Genomic DNA, 19390 nt, shown 5'->3' on the forward strand with positions numbered 1-19390 from the left:
AACGGCAGAGGGGAGACAGTCACACCAGGGCACTCAACCGCCTGGCAACTGCAACTTCACTACTCTGCCGGCGCTCAGTGAACATGCAGGAGGGCCTGACACACTGCAGCAGCGACGTTACTAGGGGGATGGTGCAGGTCACCAGTGCCCTGGAGGTGCTATTGACCAGTCAGGCGGCCACTAGTGGTGCAGGGGATGCTGCTGAAAGCATCGACACCAGCAGCAGGAGCAGCATAACACCCCCGGTCCCAGAAACACGCAGGAGCAGCAGGCGGCATGGGGCTGGCACCAGTGAGGAGGCTGAATCCGTGCCATCCCACACTGTAGCGCGTGGCCGCAAACATTGATGCTGCACTGCGTAGCAAAAGACAATTGGGTGACGTAACCCTGGAATTCAAACTTGTCAATACGCAATGTTGCCAGAATGGCATAATCTTGGTTTCGTGGCGTAGTGCCGCATTATTAAACTACGTCATGACATACAACAACTGGCTGTGTCCCCTTACTTACTCAGAAATAGTTGCATGTGATCTCTGCCCGTCTCTCTCTCCCATCTGTTGCTGTTGGCACTCCAGCAGCGTTGTCCTCTGGCTGACCTGATTCATCATCATTGTCCTCAAAATCTGTTAGTTCCACCTCTGTACCTCTCTTTGTGGCAAGGTTGTGCAGCATTGCACAAGTGGCAATGATCTTGCAACAGATGATGGGTGTTTACTGGCGTGCGCCTCCGCTTTTGTGGAGGCAGCGGAACCTGCTTTTCAATAGTCCAAACGTGCGCTCCACCACGTTACGTGTAGATTTGTGTGCCACGTTATATCGTCTCTCACTCTGGGTTGATGGGTGTAGGTAGGGAGTGAGGATGAATGACCGCACGGCATATGCACTGTCGCCTAGGTGAGTGAAAGGGAACCATCAGTCACATGTCTCAATACACTATGATTTGCAAGTCTCATGGGGCGTCACTGTTACTTACCTAGCAGGTATCCGTCTCCAAATTCTCCAGCAAGCTGGCGTGTGTAGATCCCACTGTTCTGGAAGATGTAGGAGTCGTGGGTGCTCCCAGGAAACTTCGCAACAATATCAGTGATGATGTTCCCTGCATCGCAGATTACCTGCACATTGATGGAGTGGGTGGACTTTCTGTTCCTGTAGATGTGCTCTGTAGCAGCTGGTGGGCAGATTGGGATGTGTGTGCCATCAATACAGCCAATGACATGGGGGAACTGTGCCATGTGATAAAAGTCAGTTTTAGTTTTCTGCAGTCCAGCCTGTGTGTTTGGGAAGCTGATGTAGTGGTGCATTCTCTGCATCATGGCATCCAGGAACTTCCTGAAGAAACATGACAGGCAACTCTGTGATACACCGCCCACCGTAGCTATCACCCCCTGGTAACTGCCAGATGCGAGTAGGTGTAGGCTGCAGAGCACCTGCACATGTGGTGGTATGGCATGCGCCCTTCTTGTTGGCTGGTCCAGGAGTGGGTGCAGGTCCCTTATCAGGTCCATGATGGTTTGTGGGTGTAGCCTGTACCTTTCATGTATCTCTGCGTCAGTCTGTTGGAAGAGTGTGATGCACTGTCTGTAGATGCGTTCCTCCCGTCTCCAAATCCTCTGACCTGCTGCCTGTAGACGTAGGCGCCTTGCAATGAAATACAGAGCGGCCATGTTGTCCATGCTGTTGCATTTTGGGATTGCTTATATGCACTGTTGATGCTTACCACCTGCTTTCAATCTGTGTTAATTACCGACTCTTAATTACCGAATTTCATGGATTTCTTAATTACCGATTTTACCTACATATCTTTTTCCGTTTTACCACTTCATGTTTACCACTTCATGTTTGCCACTTCATATTTACCACTTCATATTTACCACTTCTTATTTACCGAATCGGAATATATGTGTGTTCGGTAAATATGAATCGGTATTTTAGAAATCGGTAAATATGAATCGGTATTTACCGCTTCATATTTACCGAAAACTGCTTTTTGGCCTCCTACATCTCACTTGACTAAATACCGGTCGGTAACGGGATTTTTACCGAATTTCGGCCGTTACCGACCGGTATTTAGCTACCTACATATGGCCCATGATGAGTTAAATCCTCATCTGACGCGTGTGGATCTCATTGTCACATGTTTCGCCACTTTGGGTTACAAATTCAATTTAGTAAAATCTCATATTGCATTTTTGGCAGTTCTTCTCCTTGGTTACAAATTGAGTAATAAGGGTAGAGGGTTGGCACCCCACTTTTTGGAGAAGTGTGCTCAATTGCAACCTCGGACTACCCTCAAGAAGTTACAATCTTTACTGGGTTTCTTGAATTTTGGCAGAACCTACATTCCAGATTATGCTGAGCATTTAAACCTTTATGTGCGTTGATACACCCTTCCTTTTCGTCTTCCAGTTGGCTTCGGAACACACCGCGGTACTGCACTCTTTGCAGTCTGATTTGCTTGCAACTCAATACGACCAATCTGGTCATATGGATTGTACCAGGAGCAGTAGGATTCACTTACATGACTTTTGATGAAGGGGACACGGTTCTTCTTGCTTATAAATCTCATTTGTATACTCCAGCGGAGTTGTGTTTTTCATCTACTGAAAAGATTTTAACAGCAGTACAGATGGCGATTCTAAAGGAACGCCCTCTGGCTCAGGGCAAATGCATTTTTGTCATTTCACAAGTGGCCGCTGTAGAAGCTGTCATGGAGGCGAGTGTACCCAATTCAAAGGCTCTGCATCCGTGTTGGATACAATGGGCTACTTCGTTGACATCGGCTGATGTCAATTCTTTCTTTGATCCTTTACAAACACAAGAGTTTCTTCAATATGAACATGTTCATCTTCTTCCTTCATCCATTTTTCCTTTTGATCAGTACAAATGTATCATTTATACTGATGGTTCCGTACAGCCAGCCATTGGTTCTAAACAAGCTTATTCTGTGGCCTGTGCGATAGTCGTGGGTACGATTGAGAACGTTGATTTTAAATCTTCCTTGGTTCACACACAATCCCTCGGGGATTGCACTGCACAATTGGCCGAGTTACGTCCTTTACTCCTAGCTCTTGAGTTTGCTAATCCTGATTTGCAAACACTTGTGGTGTGCGATTCTTTCAACTGTGTACATTTCTTTAATGACAACTCATTGTTTTGGAAACAAAATAATGTTTGAGATTCTAAAGGTAGCGCAGTAAAGTATAAAACGCTTTGGGTCAGAGTGGACGCTCTTAAGGACTGTTTTCCACTCTCACATGTTATTCATACACTAGGACATCAGCGCGTGGGACACACACTGTTGATAATTCTATGGCTGATGAAGCATCAAAATCTGCAGTAGCAACATGTTCAGTTGCAGCTGTTACAAGGTCCATGACTAAAATTGATGATGACATTTTGGCGGCTCTAGCCGCAACGAAGGAGGGTACTCCGTTTCCCCAGGGTTTCCCTCCACATTATAACTATCAGTTAACTACTGACCAGGCACCATTTGTGATGATTCCAACAGTTGGTGATTGCTTGATTCCCCATAAAGACCGCAGACTTTCACTGATTGTGGCTTCTGGGCACACAGGAGTGACGGCCACAATTTCTATTTTACAGCAACGCTATTGGTGGCGTTGCTTATACCAACAAGCATGCAAATATGTGCTTTCCTGTGACATTTGTCAACAGATTAAAAGTTCTACTATTTCGCGTCCACCACATAACATGTGCATTTGTAAAGTGCACATCCATGTGCATTTGTAAAGTGCACATCCACCTGGAGGTATCTTGGCGCTGAATAACAGATGTTTCTTGTTACCCAACTGAATGGTCCTCATTTTATCGACCTCAGATTGATGAAAGGCTGAGTGGACCCACCGGGATTTGAAACTGTGAGTATGAGGTCGAACACTGGCCCCTGCAGTGGAGGCATTAGTCCACTGAGCCACCAGACTCCAGCCACCGACTCATCTCTTCTTTTCTTATCATCCATTTGTGTGTATTTATCTTGATCACTGCGGTCCCTTAACATCCGACAATTCTTTCAAATATATTTTGAATGCAGTGGATTCATGCACTAGGTTCCTCTGGGTTTGGCCGCAGTGCTGTGATGATTCTCGTAGTGTTATAAAAGATTTGCATGTCTTTGTAGGGACTTATGCCTGTGGCACCTTCCATTCTGAACAAGGTCCAGCTTTTCCTCAAAGGCGTACTGTGATTCGATGAAGTCTATGGGGGTGCAGGTGCTTTTCTCGTCTCCATATAGGCCTGAGGGCAACTCTGTTGTGGAGCGTATGAACCGTGACTTAAAGCAGTCTTTAAGAGCAAGGGTATTAGGTACAAGCCGTGGCTGGTTGACTCATCTCTATGCTGTTCAACATTCACTAAATAATCTTCCTAGAAGATCTCTGGGTGGGCGGACCCTGTAAGGAATGCTCTTTGGCATTAAGATTTTTGTGCCAGACCATGACCGTCTAGATGATGTGGCGGCTGCCACAACATTTGACGTAGATAACCACTGTGCTATGTTACAAGATCTACAAAAGAATCGAGATGCTGTGGCAAAAACCCATTTACCCTTGCCAATGGATGCAGCAGTGCTGATTCCTGTTTCTGGCTGGCTTCCTAAAGTTGGTGATCTGGTCTGGGAGAAAGTGCTGAATAAGAAGGAATTTGGTCCCACATACCATGCTCCGGTCCTGGTCCTTGGTCTTAAGGCACCCGAGCTGTAATCTTACCTCCGCTACCTGGATGCAAAGACAATCGGTTCATTTCAATTGAACATGCCTAGTTACACCATACGTCTGATACTCAATAGTATGCCTACAAGCATCCTGTGTCAGGATGTTTCAGTACATCATATGTATTCTGTTTCTCCTGATTCTCCCCGGCAGCTAGAAGGGAAGATTGAATCTTCAGTTAATCAAGTATCGATTTTACCTTCTACATATTCAACTGTAGGAAGCGGGTATACTTCCCAACCAGTTGAACTCCCAGAAGCTAAAATTCATTTGACTTCTAATCAAGAGCAGCCCCCATTGTTTCAGCTCAGTTCCAGCGGTTACTCCATCGAACAAGATAATTTTTCATCAGACACTTATTCATTGTCTTCGGCTATCTCGCAGCCCCCTGCATGGATTTGTGTTTTTGTCGTGTGGTTAAAATGAACTTTCCTGGTCCCACCTTGGTCTTACATCTGGATAGTATTATCAATAGTGTTCCTCTTCATGTGGATTGGATTTGTGACTGTGCTTTTCCTTTTGTTTCATGGCCACTACCTGCCTGAACGCTCTGCTGTGGAACTGGTTGACAGAGTACAGGTCCCTCATTCGTCTTCCCATAAAATGAAAAGAGACCAAGTCCTGGTTAACATTTCAGTAGACCTGATCGCTGATGGCATTGTTTAGGATAAAGTGCCATTTGATGTATATGATCCTACGGAGACCTTACAAGTACTATAAGTGTTCTGTGTTTCCTTAAGTGATGTTGTTATACCTGGAGTGCATTCAGATTTATTTATTTGAAACGTTTTCTATAGCGCGGACTAGACCCTGGAAGGGTATCAGAGTGCTTCACAAAAGTTACAGCACATAGAAGTTTAAAACAAACATCTACAAAAAGAGAGTATAGAGTAGGGAGGGCAGACTTGACGTCAAACAGTCTTAGAGGGTTCAGGGGGACTCAGAGTGAGATAGTCAATGGTCCGGAAGATGGAGTGTAAGTTCTGTTTGGAGATCAAGTTAAGAGAGGGGGTTGGGTAGTAATTTGTTCATTTAAAACAGCTTGACTTAATTTTTTAAGGAGGTGCTAGAAGGGTTAATTCTAATTTACAGGGGCAGGGCATTCCAGATTCTAGGTGCTAGGCCGGTTTGGCTGTATGTTTTTTTTCCTTGAATTTTTGCAGTTTCAGTAGTCAGGTGCTGGAGCTTCTCAATGCTCTGCCATTGCCTGATTGTGCCAGTTTATCTGCTAGATACTTTGGTGTGCCGAAGTGCAGGGCTTTGTGTGTCATATAGGTGATTTTTAGCTGTGATCTTGCCTCAAAAGGGAGCCAGTTCAGTGCCTTTAGATCAGGAGTGATATAGTTGTTCCTTTTGGAGCCGGTGACTAGTCTTGTGGCTGCGTTGAGTGAGGCTTTTAGTGGAGCTAGGCTGGCTCTCGGCAGACCACATAATGTTGTATTCCAATAGTCTAGTCTGGGTATCATTAGGGATTGCACTGTTGATTTGAGGTCGTCGATGGGAAGGAAGGGTTTTAGTTTTCTGATTATGTTCATGTGGAAGTTTGCTCCTCTGGTGGCTGCACTGATGTTTTCCTGCATGTTCAGATTTTTGTCAATTGATATTCCTGAAGATTTAGAGGAGTCTATGATGTGTGGTTTGCAGTCGAAGGCTGTTAAATGTTTCATCCAGTCTTCCATGTTAACGTGTCCTCGCGAAGGGGTAATTAGGAGGAATTTTGTTTTGAGCGCGTTGAGTTTGAGCTGGTTTCTGGTTAGCCAGTTATGTGTTTTTTGCAGAGTTGTATTGAGTGAGCGGATATCATCAGGTGATGATACTTTTAGTTATAGTTGGGTGTCATCAGCATATATGTGGTAGTGGACATTGGAGAATTTCAGAATTTCGGTTAAGGGCTCCATGAATAGATTGAAGAGGGTAGGTGAGAGGGAGGGGTCTTGAGGTACTCCTAAGGAGACTGCTGTGGTGGTCGACATTGATTAGTTGAGCTTGATTCTTTGTGTTTGGCTGTCTAAGAAGGAGGCAAACCATTTTAGGACATTCCCAGATATCCCCATTCTGTGTTCAAGTAAGTCTAGGAGACTATCGTGCTTGACCGTATCAAAGGGTGAGGATAGGTCTAGGAGGATTAGGAGGCAGGCAGGATTCATTTTGGTCTAGTATTCTGAGCAAGTCGTCCACAATGTGTGTCATGGCAGTTTCCGTGCTATGGTCCTGATGGAAGCCATCAACAATGGAACTGGTCAATGAGTTTGAATTGAGCTATGTGGCTACATAGTTGGGAGTATACTCATTTCCCTCGTAGTCTTGTTCGGGTAGGAATAGTGGAAATTGGACAGTAGTTGTCTGGGTTGTGTGGTCAGCTGTGGGTTTTTTTTAGAATGGGGGTTACTTTACCTGTTTTTAGGCAGATCACAAGGGTTTCTTGCGATAGGGAGGCATTCACTATCTTTGTCCAGGTTTTGATCTCATTGAAGATATTGGCTGGAAGAGGGTCACAGAAGTGGTTAGATGGTTTAAGTGTTGTTAAGATCTTGAGAATGTCATTTTCGATCTGAAAGTGTTCCAGGACGCTTCGTTTTTGAGGGAGAGTGTGATTTGGTTAGTGGTTTGTACAGACAGGGGTGAGTGGGGGTAGGGTGAGGTATTTTTTTGAGGTGATCATTTGCTGCTCGGAGTTCATTCTCTATGTTTTTAGATTTTTCAAGGAAGTGGGAGGCACATTTGTTGCAGTTTGGTTGGAAGTTTGGGCCTAAAGTGAAAGCGTTGGTTTGTGGAGTGGATTGTTGCTTGATAATTTCTAAGAGTTTCCTTGGTCGATTTTTAGCCTTGTTTAGTTGATTTTGAAGAGAGTCTGATGTGTTTGTTGAAGGTGCTTCTATGAGATCTCAATTGCTTAAGGTGCTCTCGCTATGGTGAGGATTTCTATGTTCGTTCAGCTAGTCTCAGGTTGTGTCTTTGGTCATTTAGGCACCCATTGAACCATGGTTTGAAACCTTTAGAGGAGGTTCTTTTAGCTGAAAGGGCGCATCTGCGTCAAGAATGCTAGTCATCGAGTTGTTGTAGTGGTTAGTGAGGTCAAGGACCTCTGTCATGTCTACTGGCAGCAGTATTATGTTGTTGCAGATAATTGAGATGTTAATGCTGTTAATTCTTTGTTTTCTGATTTCCAATACTATTCTGTCTCTGATAGGGAGGATTTATGTATGAATTCTGCGAATTACGCTGATTTATTTTGTTACCAACATTATGGGCATCACTTTCCTCACAAAACAAGTACTCAGCGTACAGCTCTTAATTATACACAATAGGAACATTGCCCAACACCATCTATAGGGAGTTCCATAACACAGAAAAAGACATTTACATATTTCACTGGTTACAATTTTTCTGACCCAGCAACATATTATTTCAAATTGATTATCCCCACATTGAACAAATACATGCTTACCCAGACTAAGTTATTGTATTCCTCACCCTTCATAGCAAATTTGTCCTTGAAAGGTTACGATTATTGGAAGGACTCTATTGATTTGAAATTGATTTGGGGCACCTATTTTTGGCAAGTGCAAGGTATTGAGTCCTTGCATTGTGCCTGTCTAATACCGTCTCAATTATTATTTTTAAATGAGAGGGTCCAGCAAACTGCTTGTTTCGGATTAGCCACTGCTAAAAATTTGAATACTCCCTCTATTCCTTCTCTGGCTCAGTATGAGACATGGCGAACATATACCAAAAATACTACAGAAAAATTAACTTGTATGATAAAAAACTGCACTTTTAATTCGTCTATGACTAATCCAGAGGATTGGGTACTATGGTCTAAGGACACAAATGCTTGTCATTTACGCTTTATGTGTGCTACAAGTGGGTTTACACAACGTAGACCAGATACGTGCTACCCATATTCACATACAGTTACCACTTATTGGGTTGGTAAATTATGCCAATAATGGTTGTAACATTCCACACTGTTGTCTGTGAAGCACCATCTTTCTCTTTTGTCAGGTGACATTGATCTTTCAGATTTCCTTCTAGGTCAAAAGTCCCCTTGTGCTAAATGTTTTATCTGAAAGACACTATTAGTTATAGATTCCTTACCTTAGAATTACCCCCAGGCGTCAGACTGGATCCGCAGCATTTTTTCTCAGCAGGACCCCTGCGCATCAGTAGGTGGCATCGGTGGACTTCGCATTCGTCGTTGGCGTTGTGATCGCCGGAATGACGTTGCGGTATCTACTTAGACGCAACCCCTGTGCGCTAACGTCAGTTCTTTCTTTTTCCGCGTCAGCCAGCGCAGATTCAGAGAGAGCTTACCCCTTAGTCTCTTTTTGACTATCTCTCTTCTGAAGGCCCAGCAGTCGGCTCCGCGCCATTCAAGAGGGAGGTCACAGGACTGGTCGCGGAGCCATCACCACTTTTCATCCAAGTCTTCTTCATTGGGTAAGTCGAAGTGCAAGAAGAAGACTAAGAAGCACCTTCCCTCTTCACCTTTTCCCCGTCCGTCGGCTGAGGCGACGTGGGACCGAGAGCATCATCACTCTCCTGCTCTGCTTTTGGAGCCTGCTTCAGAGAGGCCTCCGCAACTCCCTCCCTTTCCGGGAGCTGGAGCTTCCCCTGCCCAGCTTCGAGCTTTTTACAAAGTGATTCACGGCATCTTTGGGCAGCCTAACTCTGCAGGTGTGCCTTTGGGCCCCACAGGCTTCGGCGTCAGTGGGCCCATGAGGTTCCAAGCCTGAATCCGGATCGGTGCTGGTTGACCTCACAATACCTTCCCCAGCTCCGATTCGAGTGATGACGCCCGCGACGCTGGCTGTGCCCCCGGCTGGCGTCAACCCCAGCCTCACCCCTGACTTGGACACGGAGCAGGACCGGCGTAGATGGACGCCGGTACCAGCACCAACCGGTACTTTTGTACCACTATTCTTTCCTGGCGTTCCTTTCTACCCTGACTGGCAGCCAGAGGAAGGTGAGGAGGACTGGGAGTGGTCTGTTGATCCTCTAGCAGACCAGCTGGAAGAGCCAGACTGGAGAGCGGAGTTGGGTGAAGCCAGTGGTCTGGATACATCCCCAAACCTTGGTATGCTTTCTCCCCCTACCATGGCTACAGAGGAGGGCGCCTCCTATGCTGTGGTGTTGTGTAGGGCGGTTGAGGCCTTGGGCCTTGAGCTTCCTACCTCAGTCAGGACTAACCTCCTGATTGAGGTGCGTCAGCCAGCAGCAGCCTCTTTGGAGCCCCTGATGCCTTTCAATGAGGCCCTCACTGACATTCTCCTGACACTTAGCCCAAGCCCAGCACAGGGTCTCCAGTGGACAGGATGATTGCCCGATGACACCGCCCGGCTCCGGACAATCCACTTTTCCTCTCCCAACACATTACCCCCAACAGCTTTGGTGGTCCAAGCCTCATCCTCAAAAGGTAGCATATTCCCTACTGCTCCCCAAGATAGGGAATCCAAGAAGCTGGACCATTGTGGGAAGATGATGATTTCTTCTGCCAGCTTAGGACTGCTGTCGGTGAACACCACATATCTCTTGGGCCATTACGCACACACATGTGGGATACAGTTGCGCAGGTGCTGCCACAGTGCCCAGAGAAGGCCTGGGCCATGCTGCCCTGAGCTGTTGCTGAGGGTCAAGATGCAGCAAAGTTCACCATTCGGTGTGAACTGGATACCGTTGAATCACTGGGTAGAACGATTTTCACATCGGTAGCCCTGAGGCACTATGCCTGGCTGAGGACCTCTGGCTTCTCTGGAGATATCCAATCTACACTTTTGGTCATGAGCATTGATGGCTGTCGCCTGTTTGGTGACAAGGCAGACAACACACTCGAGCGCTTCAAGGACTCTAGGGCTACGGCCAGATCCTTGGGCCTCGCAGTCTCTTCTCATCCAATGCAATATGCCTTTTACCCCTTTCGTGGCTACAGAAGGGGTGCCCCACCACATTCCACCCAGAGCCAGTGCAAGCTGCCCAAACTGCGCAGCCGGGGATATGGGACCCAGCATCATGGGTCTGGGGGCCAGAGAGTTGGCCAGTCACCAATGACCCCCTGCAGCAGCCTACAAACCCTCCTAGTTTGACTTTTCAGGGCCAGCAGTGGGTGGCAGGATTCCCCATCACCGCCCCCACTGTCACAACCTCAAGTCGGACAGGTGGGTTTTGCAGATAGTCCAAAGGGGCTACTTCCTCCCCTCCGAGACTACCTCTCCCTCCATGCCACCAGCATTCCATTGCATGTTGGAGGATCATTTGGCTCTTCTCGGTCAGGAAGTTACAGCCCTCTTGGCCAAGGGGGCTATCGAACACGTCCCTGTGCCAGAAGTAAGTCATGGTTGCTTCTCCCACTACTTCTTGGTACCCAAGAAGGACAAAGGCCTGTGTCCTATCTTAGACCTCAGGGACATAAACCCTCCCTCCGTAAGGAGAATTTCAAAATGTTAACATTGGCTCAGGTTCGATCTGCCCTCGACCCTGGAGACTGGATGGTAGCGTTGGACTTGCAGTACGCCTATTTCCACATCTCTGTCCTACCAGTTCACAGGCGTTACTTACGGTAGGCCATGAGCATTTTCAGTTTAACATGCTCCCCTTAGGCCTTACAAGCACCCCATTGTTGTTCACGAAAGTGATGGTGGTAATCGCAGCTCATCTGCGCAGATAAGGGGTTCCAGTATTCCCCTATCTCAACGACTGACTGTTGAAGGCGGGCTCACCCCAGGCTGTCATCTCCCACCTCCAGACTACGGTGGACCTCCTGCATTTGCTGGGGTTCATAGTCAACGTGAAAATTTTGCACCTAATTCTGTCCCAGAAGCTCCTTTTCTTCGAAGCGGTTCTGGACGCAGTGCAGTTTTGGGCCTATCCTCCCAAGCAACGAGTCCGGGATATTCGAGCTATGATTCTGATGTTTCAGCCTCTATCCTGGATTTTGGTGAGAATGACCCTGAGGCTGCTGGGCCTCATGGCCTCCTGAATCCTGCTGGTGGATTGTGCCAGGTGGTATATGCGGGCTCTGCAGTGGGACCTGAAGTTCCAGTGGGCACAGAATCAGGAGAATATTTCCGATTGCGTCCAGATCTCGGAGGACACTGCACACCAATTGCAGTGGTGGCTAATGGACCAGTATTGGATCAACGGCAGATCCGGCTCCCTTCCCCAACCAGAATTCACAGTGGTGACAGATGCATCACTCCTGGGATGGGGCAGCCACATGGAAGAGGCGGAGATCAGAGGCCTCTGGTCTCCGACGGAGTCCGGGCTCCACATCAACCTTCTGGAGCTCTGGGCGATTCATCTTGCACTGAAGGCATTTCTTCCTTCTGTCAAAGGAAGAGTAGTGCAGGTGTTCACGGACAACACCACCGCCATGTGGTACTGCAACAAACAGGGCGGTGCGGGGTCGTGGACCCTATGTCAGGAGGCTGTTTGCCTTTGGATGTGGCTGGAACATCAGGGCATATCCCTGATGGTTCCACACCTGGCAGGTTACCTGAACCCCAGGGCGGACGAACTCAGCCGCCGGTGCATGATGGATCACGAATGGCATCTTCACTCAGAGGTTGTGCAGTCTCTTTCAGCAGTGGGGATAGCCTTGGTTAGATTTGTTCACCACCAAAGAGAACGCGCAATGTCAGCAGGTCTGCACTTTGGAATTTCCAAGGCGGCAGTCGCTTGGCAACACTTTTCGGCGCAAATGGAATTGTTGTCTTCTATATGCCTTTCCACCTATACCACTTCTGCCCAGAGTGCTGTAAAAGATCAAGCCCGACCGGCCCAAGTCATTCTTGTGGCTCCGGACTGGGCATGACGAGTCTGGTATCCCGAGCTCTTGAACATGGCCATCGATCCTCCGATCAGACTGCCTCTTCGGGAGGATTTTCTGTCTCTGCAGCAAGGGACGGTCCTCCACCCGGACCTGTCCAGCCGCCACTTCCTTGTGTGGAGATTGAGTGGCGGCAGTTGACAGCTTTCGACCTTCCTCCCGAAGTCTGTAATGTCATTTTGGCAGCCAGGCGTCCCTCTACTTAAACAGTATACGTCTGTAGATGGAACAAATTTGTGGCATGGTGCGCAGCAAATGCAGTGGATCCCCTTTCTTCTCCACTTTCTGAGGTTCTCCTCTTCATACTTTCTTTAGAGCAGCAGAGCTCTGCTCTGGGCACCCTTAAAGGCTATCTTTCGGCCATTTCAGCCTTTCTTCGCCTTCCTGATCAGCCTTCTCTTTTTAAATCCCCTCTTGTAAATAGGTTTCTTAAGGGCAATTTATTCACCTTTTTCCTCATGTTCCTTTCGTAATGCCCCAGTGGGACTTGAATCTTGTCTTAACTTACCTTATGTGCTCTCCTTTTGAGCCACTACATATTTGTCCTCTCAGACTCTTGACTTTAAAAACTGCTTTTCTGGTTGCCTTCACCTCTGCTGGCAGGGTTAGTGAGCTTCAGGCTCTATCTTTGAAACCTCCTTTCCTTGCTGTCCATCCAGACAAGGTTGTCCTTCAAACTTGGCCTTCTTTTCTACCCAAAGTGGTTACCTCTTTCCACATAGGACAGACCATCACTTTGCCCACCTTCTTCCCTCCCCGCTTCTTCCCAAGGAAGAGGAAAGACTCCACCGTCTGGATCCAAAATGTGCATTATCATTTTATCTGGATCACACAAAACAATTCCGGTGGACGATCAACTCCTTGTCGACTATGTGGGTGCCAAGAAAGGTCGGGCTGTGCAAAAATGGACCATCTCTTGATGGGTCGTCCCTTGCATTGAGATCTGTTATTCCTTGATGATGAAGAGACCTCCAGTAAGACCGCATGCCCATTCCATCAGGGCGACAGCAGCCACTACCGCTTTGGGACGTGGAGTCCCCTCAGTAACATCTGCCAGGCGGTTACGTGGGCATCACTGCACACGTTCACTAAAAATTATTGCCTGGATAGTCAAGTCTGGAGAAACGGCTTCTTTGGCCGTTCGGTTCTTCAGGAATTTCTGGTGTGAACTTAGTTTGCAGACCCACCTCCGGGGTTGGTATTGCTGGGGTATCTATTCTAAGGTAAGGAATCTATAACTAATAGTCTCTTTCAGATGAACAAGTTACTTACCTTCGGTAACAATATATCTGTAAGAGACATATATTAGTTATAGATTCCTTACTGCCACACCCATCCTCCCCGTTCTGCAAACTGACTTCTAGGGTAAGGGACTCCCTTTCAGGGCCCTAGTTTTGTGCATCAGTGGTCAGTGTCTTGCATGGCTCTGCACTTCTGGTGTGGAATGTTGTGAAAAAGAACTGACATCAGCTCGCAGGGATGGCGTCTAAGTATATATTCCGCTATGTCATTCCGACGATCACAATACCAACGACGAACGTGGAGTCTACCGATTCCACCAATAGACAAGCAGGGGTACTGCTGAGAAAAAATACTCCGGTTCCAGTCTGATGCCTGGGGGTAATTCTAAGGTAAGGAATCTATAACTAATATATGTCTCTTAAAAATATATCATTACTGAAGGTAAGTAACTTATTTGTTTATGCGACCTATAATAAAACTATCACAGATGGAAGCAACAGTACGCTCACACCAAATAGATCATGATAATTTAGAAAAGGTTCTTGCAGTTGTTGATAACAGCATGAACACACCATCTTCTCGTATATACACCTTAGATAATATTGTGTCTTCTGATATTGATATTGTTCAGAATGAAGTGTCTACTTTTTACCATGGTTAGAATCAGCAATTTGGTTGGACATAACAAACAATTAAACATGGGAGGGCACCATGGGATTACCTGAATGCTTCTGCATTGTTTTTACCTTTTAATTGCCAGATAAACTAAAATTAGTATCCTTGAAAGACACTACATATACTATGTTACACATTAAAAAACTAGAACAATTACCATTTACTGTAGCAGAAACGGATTAGGCAGTATGGTTAATACATGGATTTACTCCATTACCCATCTCACTATTCCAATTTATGGCTTACATAAAACACTATCCTGCGGGAAGATACGAACTGCTTGGGAGCAGTTACGTACATGAGCTGTGGTCCTTGCCATTCACATTCCATTGTAAGAGGTTTTACTTACAGGGGAGTATTGTGACTCCACGGTCGGCCACTCCCTTGTGTGTAAACAAATAAAACTTAGCGGCACTTGAAAAGTTTCAGCCCATAATTTAGCTTGTTTTTGAAGGAACCCCTGTTCCTGCTATTATTCTAACTCTTACTTTGCCTTCTAACGGCAGTTATTTTGTTCTCAACAATCAGGACTGCTGTAGGTTTTGGGCAGGTATCCCATACCGATCACTGACAAAACAATGACTCCTATAATATCGACCTACATAATTATCGAGTCACTAATATCGCACACAAAAATATGGACTCCCAAAACACAAAAGTAAAATTTTACAAATATAGAAGAAAAATATCGGCAAAATAATTATCGACTACAAAAATATTGACTACAACAAAATAGAGCACAAAAACTATTCACACAATTAATATAACATAATGCAACAAAAATATTGATATACATAGTATAGACAACACAAACATCGGTTAAATAGATATTAACTATATAAAAAAATACAAAAAAACTTTTAATCTAAAAATAAATTATTTTCAATACTATAAAAAAATTCAAACACTAAAACAGAGATTAACAAAAAAATCTAAAACACAAACTAATAAACTTAAAAAATAAAAATAAAATAAATCCACAAACACTACCTCATAAAAAATCACCACTATTAAAAAAAAGACAAATATTTAACATATATAAATAATATATAACATTTATTAACACACACGTTTTAATTATATTGCTAAACAAAATGAAAAGACACATTAAATAAACACAATTTAAATTAAACAAATTAAATTATAACTGCCAAAAAATTCACGTAAAGCTATCTCAACCCATTAATTTAAACTACAACAACAAAAACCTATGGAAAACACTAACTAATTAAACAAACACTATAAAAGCAATACATTCATTAACACAAAATTTACTGTGAACTGGACAAACACTGCAGAAGAACAAAACTGTGCGAGAAAGACCAAAAAAGATCTACATGTGCAACTAAACAGAAAAGCTCTCATTAAAGGTAAGAACAAAACTTTTAAAATAAATTATTAAAATTAGCTTAAAAAAATTACTCACCTAAAATATAATTTATTTTCTTTACATTTCATAGACTAAACTTGACCAAAACTCTACCTAGAAAATTCAAAGAACAATTTCCTGCCAAAAAAACTACAAAATCAACATTAACAAAATATATAAAACAAAGTAAGTATATATCTTAACTAATTTATACAGTTAACTGATTATACCTAAAACAAAATTGAAAAAACTAAATATAACTAACAAATACTTTTATTTTACTTCCTTCTACAGGCTATAACAGATAAATAACTTCAAATAAATACATTACATCAATTAAAATTAGTATTTTTTATACATAAAAATAACTAAATAAAAATAGGGACTAACTAAATGAAACTAACAGACTAAATGTAACCCTTCAACAAAACTACATTTTTTTTTAAACCAACAGAAGAAAAATAAACCAGTGAATAACCTGCAAACTGTGAAAAAGCATCCAAAGAGAAAAGATAAACAAGTTATATGTAAGTATATTTGAAAATGTAATAAGTATATCTAAATGTTTACTTTTCACTAAGTAATATATATATATATCCACTGAAAAAACCATAGGCTTCAGGGGCGTTATAGTTAGTTGGACATTTCACTCACACAAAACCAGAGAAATGCCCCCATTATAGTTAGTTCAGCTAACTATAGCTCACACCCCCGCAATGCACTGCTGATGACATCACATATTACATCACTAATGACATGGTAAGTGACATCACTCATGACATCACTGATGACATCTCAAATGACATCACTGATGACATCATCCAGTGACTGTGTGTTTCTGTAAAGTTTAAATATGTTTAATATAAATAGGGAAAGGCGTATTGAAGAATGAGTGGGTGTATAAGTGTCTGAATGGATGATTTCGTAGGTGCGTGACTGACTCTATAAGTGAGTGATTAAACGTATCTTACTGAATGCATGGGTTAGTGACTGAACTGTGTGAATGTCTGTATCCATCTGTCTGTTGGTGTGTAAGCGGCTGCATGGGTTTGTGAATAGCTACATGAGTGTCTATATGGGTTATTGATTGGTTGTCTGAGTATCTGTATGGGTGCCTGAGTGTTTGTGTGGGTGGGGTGTGTGTGACTCTGTCCATAGATGTGTGAGTGGGTGATTCATTGGGTGCATGGTTTCAAGAGTACATCTGTGATGGACTGTATGGGTGGGTGAGTGTGTGTATGGGTGTGTTAGTCAGTGAATGTATTTCTCAGTGGTACATGTGTGAGTAACTACATATGTGAAAGGCAGTATATATGTGTGTTGGAGTATATAAATAGCTATAAGTGAGAGTGTGTGATTGTGAGAGTGGCTGTATGGATGAGTGTGTGCTTGTATCAGTGATTGTATACGAGCGTAAGAATGTGCTAGTATTTGTATAAGTAAGTGAGCTGGTGTGTGTATAACTGTATAGGTGAGTAAATGGAAGTGTGATTAATTATTTGCATGACTGACTAGGTGTGTGAGTACCTCTATGGATGAGTGGTGGTCTGTGAGTGTCTATATAGGTGTATGAGTACATATGATAGTCCTGTACTGAGTGACCATAAGTATGAGTGACTGTACAGATGAGTGAGTGGATGTGTGTGTAAACCTAAGAATCAGTGAATGAGTATGTAGTTATTGGTGTTGGAGTGTCTATAGTTTTGAGAATGGCAGTCTGTAATTTAGAGCGGGTGTATCAAAAGTTATATTAGGGTGTGAAAAGATGCATGAAATTGTCACATGGATGATGTCATCAGTGATGTCATTTGAGATGTCATCAGTGATGTCATCAGTGATGTCACTGAGCATGTCATGAGTGATATAATATGTGACGTCATCAGCAGTGCACTGCAGGGGTGCGAGTTATAGTTAGTTGAACTAACTATAACGGGGTAATTTCTCTGGTTTTGTACGAGTGAAATGTCCAACTAACTATAACGCCCCTGAAACCTATGGTTTTTTCAGTGAATTTCTAAGGTTTTTTTAACTGCTAATTTCTAACTATAACGTGCCTGAAACCTATGGTTTTTTCAGTGAATTTCAAAGGTTTTTTAACTGCTAATTTCTAACTATAACGTGCCTGAAACCTATGGTTTTTTAAGTGAATTTCAAAGGTTTTTTAAATGCTAGTTTCTAACTATGCCTACAGAGGTAGGACATGTGAAGAAAGAAGAAAAAATGCACAGAAAGAAGCAAAAGAAATGCAGATAGAAGCAATAGAAGTCCACAAAGATGAAGAAAATTGCAGGAAGAAGCAAGACATGTGCAGAAAGAACCTACAGAGGAGCAAAAAGAGTCCTTGTTGCAAAATCATCCTGTGCCCACAACTTTTTCTGACGAGTACTGGTGGTAACTGACTCTGACTAACCAGGCCTAGAGCCAGTGCTATGCTAAAAGACACCTAGAATACAGTGAAAACACCTACATACAATAGGGAACACTATGCGTTGGGGTACCCCTGTGATTAGCATGACCTACTGTGTAAGGTCCTAGTACAAAATAGGGCAGGGGTATTAAACCTACCTCTAATTTAGAGGTGCAGAAATATGCTACTTTAACTAGTAGTCGCGTTTGCAGAGTGGTGGAGAAAAGGTGCTGGGCGTCCAACCAACGCTCAGGAATTCTGCTGCGTAGGACTTACAGGAGGTACCAGGAGGGGTTCTTGGCCCCCAAACTCCCTCAGGACTAAATTGGACTTCATCTCTCATCCCGTAGTCTGCCACGAGGCACGTTTGCAGAGTGGTAGAGAAAGGGGGGCATGGCCTCTGAAGACGTCTTAGCAAACCCACTGTGTGGGTCTTACTGGATGTAACAAGAGGGGTAGTTGGCCCCAAACTTCCCAAACTATTACCTCCAGTCAGTCCCACACAGCAGCATTGGTAAGTACTCATACCAGGCCACGCCCACTTTGCCCACCACTCTACAAACGCACTCCCTGGCACGCTCTTGGATTGGGATTGAAGTCCCCTTCACTGCTATGGGTCCTTTAGGGGCCAACTAGCCTACCTTTTACCTCCAGTAAGCCCCACGCAGTGGAATTGGTGAGAGGTAGACAAAGGCCATGCCTCCTTTCTCCACCACTCTGCAAACACACCCCCTTTGTTGAGTGCTGGACAGAAGGAGTGGGGCCTTGTAGAGATACAGCATTTTTTAAATTTATTTTTTAAGAAGGGGGACTGTGTGGCCCCCCTCCTCTTTCCTTTTTTTGGGGCCTGGGGACCCCATCCTCCAGGACATGGCCATAATTTTTTAACTAGTTTTAAATCTAGGAGGGGGCTGCGTGACCCCCCTCCTGAGGCCTCTATTATTAGCCCCAGGGACCCCATCCCCCAGGGCTATGCATCTTTTATTTATTTATTATTATTTCTTTTTATGGAGGGGGCCGCATGCCCCCCTCCTAGGCCACTTCTGGCCCCGGGGACCCCATCCCCCGGGGCCTGGTCATCCTTTTTTACTTTTTTGGGGAGAGGGGGCCGCATAGCAAACCACAGTTTGCCATGACAGGGCGGG

General features: G+C 44.5%; 1 protein-coding gene across 1 annotated transcript in view; it reads left to right on the forward strand.

Moving 5' to 3' along the window:
* The window catches only part of LOC146808472 (transient receptor potential cation channel subfamily M member 2-like), a 2315843-nt gene that overhangs the window by 1675872 nt on the left and 620581 nt on the right, over positions 1-19390 (forward strand). Inside the window, exon 20 of the mRNA XM_085623958.1 lies at positions 7236-7246. Coding sequence (XP_085480084.1) covers positions 7236-7246 — 11 coding nt within the window. The remainder of the gene's footprint in view (positions 1-7235; positions 7247-19390) is intronic.

Source organism: Triturus cristatus, chromosome 8 (assembly GCF_964204655.1).
Source record: "Triturus cristatus chromosome 8, aTriCri1.1, whole genome shotgun sequence".
Taxonomy (NCBI): domain Eukaryota; kingdom Metazoa; phylum Chordata; class Amphibia; order Caudata; family Salamandridae; genus Triturus; species Triturus cristatus.